Raw genomic sequence first — 8017 nt, 5'->3', positions numbered from 1 at the left:
TTTCCTTTTCCTCTCCTAAGCTAACTTCCCTCTGTCCACTGTATGCGCAGAAATCCCCCCTTGGGGTAGGTGTCACCAGTGGCTCTCCCTGTTTGAGTCTCCCAGCCACTGGAGGCTCCGCACGAGCTGGTTCCCGCCCCGCCCCCTGAAGCCCAAAGGAGCTGGGGCTGCCGCGGCGCCCTTTTAAAAAGCCTGTAATTCCTTGCACAGTGATTTCTCAAAGAAGCGAGTCTAAGGCTCTGGTGCACTAAGATTTACGCGGGCCGTGAGACTGTGAATTCCTACCTGGGAGGTTTAACTCGCGAGTTTTCCCCCCCTGATCCCGGAGCCCCCACTCACCCGCCCCGCCTGGCTGCCCTGGCAAATTGGAACCCCCCCACCTGTATTCTTGAAGCAGAAACTCTTACTGGCTCACCTAAAGTCCATCCAGTCAGCTGGGACAAATGACAGAGTCTCATAGCACAAATATGACCATAAGCACTCATTCTTGTGGATGGATGGAACAGTTCTTAAAGGGAAGGGAACTGGATTGGAATCTTTTCAACAGTAATAGTTCAAAAATATTGGTATGTTTATGGGAAAAAAGGCATCCCTGGTGGTGTGAGTTTCGTGTAGGGCCGACAAGCAAAAGGTTGGTGGCTCAAACCTACCAGCAGCTCTTCAGGAGACAAGGAGAATGGTTGTATAAATTACGTCCACTCAGAATATTATTCAGCCATTAAAGTTTATCAATACTGCATTGTAAAATGAAATGTTTTTGTTGTTAGGTGCCATCAAGTTGGTGCAGACTCATAGCGACCTTATGCACAGCAGAACGAAATGTCCAATCCTGGGCCAACCTCACTATTGTCCGGCACTATATCTAACATATATTTCTTTTGGTAATATATTGTAAGTATGAAATATACTTACGATATACTACCCAAAAAATATGTTTTTTTACACCTTGTTTGCAACTATTAAGAGAAAAGTATTGAGACAAAAAGAAATGATAATTATATTTAGGTATTAACATGATGGTTCTTAAAATTTTGTATGATGACATTCTGATAGTAAGAGATAAAAGTTGGAGTGAGAAGACAGGTGCTATTTTTTAGTATCAGACTGCAAAGCCATTTGAACTGCAAGGTTGGCAGTTCAAGCTCACCAGCCGCTCCTTTGAAAACCCTATCCAAGGTCACTATGGGTCGGAACCGACTTGATGGCACTTAACAACAACAAAAATATGTAACCTTTTATTTGGTGGGTCGATGAACTTACCCATTGCAAAGTTGTGATTAGAGCTAAATTTTCTTCAGCTTTAAAATCTTCCCAGTTCCTTCATCCTAATTTTCCCTTTGTGGCATTTTCCTTCCATCCCTGTCAAGAGTAGGTCAGAGTATGCCATGCTGTATTCCTTATCTATATTTTTCTCTTCCAGACTCACCAGTCCTAATCCCATTTCTCCAGGATGTTATAGGCATGAATTTAGAATATGCCAATCTGCTGAACCAATTCTAAATTGTACTTTGAGAGACTGTTGTTGTTGTTGTTGTTGTTAAGTGCCTTCGAGTCGGTTCCGACCCATAGCGACCCTGTACAGGGTTTCCGAGGGTGTAAATCTTTACGGGAGTAGAAAGCCTCATCTTTCTCCCGCGGAGCGGCTGGTATTTTCGAACCACTGACCTTAAGGTTCGCAGCCCGATTCGTAACCACTACGCTACCAGAGCTCCTTACTTTGAGAGACTAGGGGACTCTTTTTACATAGATTTGCACACCGTTGCTCAGAAGGTTTAGATCAAGGATGGCAAATTTGCTGTTCCTGTTCCGGTTTCCTGTCTCTGTTCCAAATTTCATTAAACAATTACAGGACTCTCAGTCACTGACAGTTGATTCTTGAGATAAACCCAAATTTATCCCTTGCCAATTGATCAATAATTATGTTGTGAGATCATGATTATTGTAGATTACTAAACAAGTGCTTGCATCATCCTTTTATTTGAAGGTATCTTGCAGGACTGTTCTAGAAACTAAAATATGTATAGGTTTCTTAGCTTTTGTTGTTGTCTTATATAATGCAGCATTTGCCTATTCAACCCTTTTCAGATGTATAATTTAGGTGTCTTACTATTTTTTGTTTTGTGAATCTAAATTTTGAAATCTAATACAGTCTTAGAACTGTTCATGATTTGACTTATTTCTATTTCAAATTTCATATGTTTTTAATGAGAAATTAGATTTAGCTAATGGTTTAACATTATGTACCTGTCAGAATTTTAGGGCTTAACGTTTTATTCATCACTGATTCTTCATTAATTTACACTTTATAGATAGGACACTAGCAAGGTAGTAAATTATTCATTTGAAATTATAGAAGAGTGTCTAAAACTCATGATTTCTTTTTATGTTCTTATAATTTTTATTTTTGCAGCTGGGAAAAGCAGATACTATCTCTCACAAATTCAGAAGGAAACCGAAAGTCAAGGAAATCAAAAGTGGAGAAATAACCAGTGCTCATACTATGGCCTCTTCTTCCTTTAATTCTTTGTCAAATGAAGAGGATTATTACTTGGATACTTTGCAGGATAGAGGAGACAAAGAATTAAAGAAACTTTCCTTCAATTCGGAACTTTTGGATTCTGAGTCGTTCACAGAATTGCACATGGTTGAGAAACTCTCAAATTGCAACCTATCTGCATCTTCTTTGTTTGCTGATAACAACTTGGAAATTTTTCACCCTTCTCAATCTACTGCAGTCTCAGTTGCCAATGAAGTCTCTTTAGCTTCTTCTTTGTTGGAAGAACCTACTGAACACATGCATTCAGATCTTATGGAGGTCTGTAATAATGAAACCATATCAGTATCTTCTTACAAAATTTGGAAAAATGATTGCTTATTGATGGTCTGGTCAGTTGCTAATAAAAGTGGCTCAGAACTGAAAAATGCTATGTTAGAAATCACTTCTGAAGAAAATCTCAAGGTAAGACACTGGTTCATCATCTTTCCCTTATATGGACAGTGCTTACTTAGCATCTCTGCTGCTAGCTCTTCTGATGGGAAAACAAAAAAAAAACCGCACACACACATTTTTCTTCCAAACTTTTCTTATCTCTCTAGCAGAAAAAAGCAAAAAGTCTGACAAATTGTTTATTCTGAAAAGAATAATTATGAATTATTTAGAAAAGACAAAGAAGGAAACATGATAAAGGTTGTATTTGGGAATGCAATAGATATAAAGTGAGTTTTGGTACAACATAGTTGTTAAGAATGTAGACTCTGGACTCAAGCTGCTGGATTTGACCCTTTTCTGTGGTGTTTAATAGCTGTGTTACCATAGACAAGTTATTTTAATTGGTTAGTGCCTCAGTTTCCTCATCTGTAAAATGAGGATAGTAATACTATACACCTGTTGATATAGATTAAATGAAGTAATATCTGTATATGGCTTATAGCCATACATGGCACATGTTAAATGTTCTTGTGTTATTATTTTTAAGGGTATATTTTACACTCCCTTTCCCTATACTCTTTAAATGTCTCATTAATTCTTGTCGTAGACACCCAAACAAAACTCTCTTATAGTTAAGTGTGCATAAATCCAGAAATAACAAGGAGTGAGAATGTTGAAGAGAATGTCAAATTCCTCTTTCTCTTATTGATTTTTTCTATACTGAGTTCATGGGTATCAATTCTGTTTCTTCCGTAGTTCCAAGAGACTGTCATTATGATATGTGGAAGTATGTTTATTGCTGCATTTTTTTGGATCACTCACCTCAATGGGGTTCCCATGAGATTTGAACTAGAATGTGTTGAATGAGATAATGCATGGACCACTGACCAGAACTTTCTGGCTCTAGATATGTATTAGAGTAAATCACCAGTGTAACTTAAAAACAAACAAAACCCATTTCCCTTGCCTGAGCTCAACAACCATAACTTTTAAAGGGGTGGAGAAAGAAAAGACTTAACCTTTTCTTTCTTTTTTTTTTTTAAAGCTTCTAACTTTGAAAATCTGGTGCCAGCTAGGATTGAGAGCCTCAAGGCTAGAGCGTAATGAACTTTTAAATTATATGTTTTAATAATAATGCTATTTGTAATTTGGACCTATGTACTATTTTTTATTAAATATCTGTGCTAGAGAATTTTTCTTAATTGAAGTTGCCAGGCATCGTAATATCCTTTGTTAATAATTTCTCACATTAGTTTTTTTACCATTTCAATTAGCTAGAACATCAGCATCCATATAATAGTCTGTATTGATTTTTTTTAATGCTTTTATTATTTTTATTTAAGGTCACCGAACAAGTTGAATGCTGTTTGCCAATAATAGAAGCAGAAAGCACAAAAAATTTTCAATGTAGTGTGCAGATGGAACAACCTTTTACAGAAGGGATTCTTTCTGGTATTATAAATTATCAAATGATGGATAGTCATTCTGTTCAACTGGAATTTTCAGTAGCCTTATCACTATTAGATTTTATTAGGTAAATATTTTCTAGAATGTAGATTCAAGTTACTCATATATTTAGCAAATATTATTTATTAAGTATCTTCTTTGGACAGAGGTGCTATGTCAAGTTGTAACAAAAATAGACAGAGCTTCCAGTCTATGAAGACATTGAATAATCACATAAGTACATATAGAATTATTAATTGTGTTAACTATAAGGAGGGAAGGTGAATGGTACAATGAGAGATTATAATATGGGGTCAGTTGGTGATCTGGGAACATTTCTAACAGGAAGTATCATTTAAACGGAAATAACTTCAAAGATTACCCATGGCTCTTTTTTTTTTAAGTTTTAAAAGTTTGCCTCAATTTATATTTAATTCTTTCATAAAATCTGTTAATTAAGCTTTAAAGATCTTCAGAAAACAGAAGTTATTGAATTTTTATTAAATTTACAGCAAGTTTTTAGCATATGAGGCATTGTACAGTGTAACCAACATAATTGAAAACATTCTCTTAGCTAGTCTACTGTTTTCATTTTATAAATATATCATACTATACTTGAACTTTTTGCAGTAAAGACTGTATGAACTGAAAATTCAGAATAATATCTGTTAAAAAAAAAGTTTATCTTTCATATAGCCACTTGTGTCACACTACTATCATTTTTTCACATTTTAAAATCATTTAGTAAGAATGTGTCTATGAATCTGTCGTAGTATTTATGTCAGCGATGTTGTGTAAGATCGACTCTAGCCTTCAAAAGAGCTTACATTCTATGACTGAGGTCTATCCCATAGCACTGAGCATTAGTAACTTTAAGAAGCACAATATTAAGTAGCAAATAGTTCTGTTTATACTATTGCAATCCTATGTATTTGAATTTTTAAAAGTTCTCTGATTATGAAATCAGTATGTATTTACTATAAAAATATTAATGTTATAGAAAAATACAAGTAGAATATAACCCAGAAAACTTGGTTAGCTAATTGACCTTTAGTTTCATGAACCTTTTTTGAAAAAAAATGTCTGTTAAAATTCTTTCTGTTAGTCTGTTTTTTAAGGTACTGGATCTTTGTATTCATACTCTTATACATGATTCTGAAAGAGCATCTCATTATCACCAAATACAAAGTATACATGAAAGGAAGATTTTATATTGTAATTGAAGAATTTGTGAAATTAATTGGTGTAATCTACTAGACTGACTAATGGAAACAGAACTGAGTGATTTTATTAAAAGGACATTTGTAATTTAATAGCATCTGTTTTCATTATTTTTTCATCAGGTTAGAGGATTCTGAGTATTCTAAGCATTATTGGTTTAAAAACAAATATGAGATCCAGATTTATAGTGATTGTTTTATTCTCATGTTTCATTTGAAATATATTTGTTGGTTTGTTTAGTCATTTTTTTCCCCTAGAAATCTAATTTTTAAAATTATTTTCAGACCATTAAAAATCTCCACTGAAGACTTTGGCAAACTTTGGTTATCTTTTGCAAATGATGTAAAGCAAAATATCAAAATGTCAGAATCTCAAGCTGCTCTGCCTTCTGCCCTAAAGACCCTGCAACAGAAACTCAGACTTCATATTGTTGACATTATAGGTTGGTAAAGTAAACTCAGACAGTCATGTGTTTTATAGGTACTTCTCACATTGAAAACACAAATTAACTCTTAACATGTGTCTGATTTCTTAGAGTGTCTTTCAGATATATGTTGGTCAGGCTGTATTAAAGAATTTGCTCTTTTTTTTTTTTTTTTTTTTTTTTTTCAGGCAATGAAGGGCTATTGGCCTGCCAGCTGCTCCCATCCATCCCCTGCCTTCTGCATTTCCGAGTTCATGCTGATGGACTGGCCTTGTGGTTCAGATCCTCCTGCTCTACTCTTCCTGACTATTTACTTTATCAATGTCAAAAAGTGATGGGGGAATCCTAGCAGAAGCTTAGCTTGTACTTTATTCCATCAAAATAAAAGGTTTACATAGATAAAGTATTTACCAAAGTGAAAAGAACTCATGGTACTTCTCATCAAAATGGGGATGATTGAGTTGTGGTTGTATGTGTTTTATGCCTCCTTGTCAAGAAAGATCCCCCCAAACTATATCCTTAATGTTTTACTCAGGATTGTACAGTATGTTTGGGTCCCAAAAAAGTGACCTAAGCTAATGTTATAAACTGCTAATGATTTATATCTCACTTAATGTAGAGGGATTGAAAATATTTATTTTGTTATAAATGATTTTATAGCAGATTGATTCTAGTGCTAGTTGATTTGTAGTAAAACTAAGTCTCAGTTTTCTGCATTAAGGGGAGGGAAGACAATAGCACTGATATCCCCAAACTAATTCATATTTGGCTTTGGAATGCAGTGTGTCCTTTTTTATGTGGGCAAGCCAGTACTTTCAGTTATGTCTTGCTTAGATCCATGTTGAATTAAATTGACATAGCCCACATTAGCAAGTATAGGAATCCAGGAGCATGCTGGGTATTGGGGGAACCAATCTGTGAGAAATGTTTTTATTATATAGAATTTACTATACATGATTCCAGGTAATCTGACTATAAAATTTTGTTTTCCAACTGCATTTGTTATTAAAATTCCAAGTGAATCACTGTATCCTTATTTTAAAAACGCCAGAGCCATTCATTAAATATTATAATATAGAAACAAACCCCATAAAAGCACACAGTACCAAAGTAGACAGATATAAAGGGACTTTTGAGCTATGGCAAATATCTTAGTTACCTCTTAGATTCTTTTGGCCAATTAAAATTTGGAATTAGAGAAATGATAAAGCCATCCTTCTTAGCCTTTGAATCCATTGGTGCACAAAGGGGTAGCTACAGCAGTGGATGTCTAAAGTACACCATACAGGTTCTTCAGGGAAAGACGGCCTTTCCATCTCACAGGTTGTGCCTGTGGGGCCTTTGTCCGAACTATTATCAGTAAGAGAAAAGATTGAGCTCAATGAGTGGTGGACCAAAATATTGAGATCGTCTGTTAATGTTAAAAATGGAAATAGTATTTCACAAAACATTATGGTGCTGGGGGAAATATTTATTTCACTTATTCTCATACTTCACCATGGAAACTATTCAGTAACGCAGTTATAAGTCATTGTAGTTAATACTGGTATTGTTCATTGGTATTGTTTTTACCCCAGGAAGGAATTCTGGTTTTAGATTATCTCATTAATCATAGCAGAGAAAGATCTAAGGGGATTTCTAAGAATTGATAGTTGTTTATGTCTAGAATATTCCTCTCAAAAAAAAAAAAAAAAAAAAAGGGCAGTGTTTTAGTTTTGTGTCCCCCCTCCATGATTATTTTAACTTTATTAATTTAAAAATGTAACACCTTGTTGATTTCATTTAAAAGCAAAAAATATACAGGAAGACCTTGTTATAAGAACAATGCTAAGACTCCTCCTCAGTCTCCCAACAGTGATGGGGAATGGAATGTGCTGCTCTGGGGATTTGGTAGATATAGGTGTGGTGACCTCATCAGCAGTATGAGCCTGCTATTACTCTGACAGAAAGAGGGACATCCCCTCTCACTTTCCAGAGCAACACTGAATTGTGGCAAA

The 8017-nt window shown here is 35.1% G+C and overlaps 1 protein-coding gene across 1 annotated transcript in view; it reads left to right on the top strand.

Annotated features, from left to right (window-relative positions):
* The window catches only part of AP4E1 (adaptor-related protein complex 4, epsilon 1 subunit), a 94334-nt gene extending 87268 nt beyond the window's left edge, over nucleotides 1-7066 (top strand). The window contains exons 18-21 of the mRNA XM_006831651.1: nucleotides 2411-2959; nucleotides 4273-4463; nucleotides 5881-6038; nucleotides 6209-7066. Of these exons, the coding sequence (XP_006831714.1) occupies nucleotides 2411-2959; nucleotides 4273-4463; nucleotides 5881-6038; nucleotides 6209-6369 (1059 nt within the window). The 3' untranslated portion in view covers nucleotides 6370-7066. The remainder of the gene's footprint in view (nucleotides 1-2410; nucleotides 2960-4272; nucleotides 4464-5880; nucleotides 6039-6208) is intronic.
* Nucleotides 7067-8017: the final 951 nt, after the last annotated feature.

The sequence above is a fragment of the Chrysochloris asiatica genome, unplaced genomic scaffold (genome assembly GCF_000296735.1).
Source record: "Chrysochloris asiatica unplaced genomic scaffold, ChrAsi1.0 scaffold00004, whole genome shotgun sequence".
NCBI lineage: Eukaryota > Metazoa > Chordata > Mammalia > Afrosoricida > Chrysochloridae > Chrysochloris > Chrysochloris asiatica.
The sequence above is the reverse complement of the archived record's forward strand: the minus strand, read 5'-3'. Positions and strand labels throughout refer to the sequence as shown.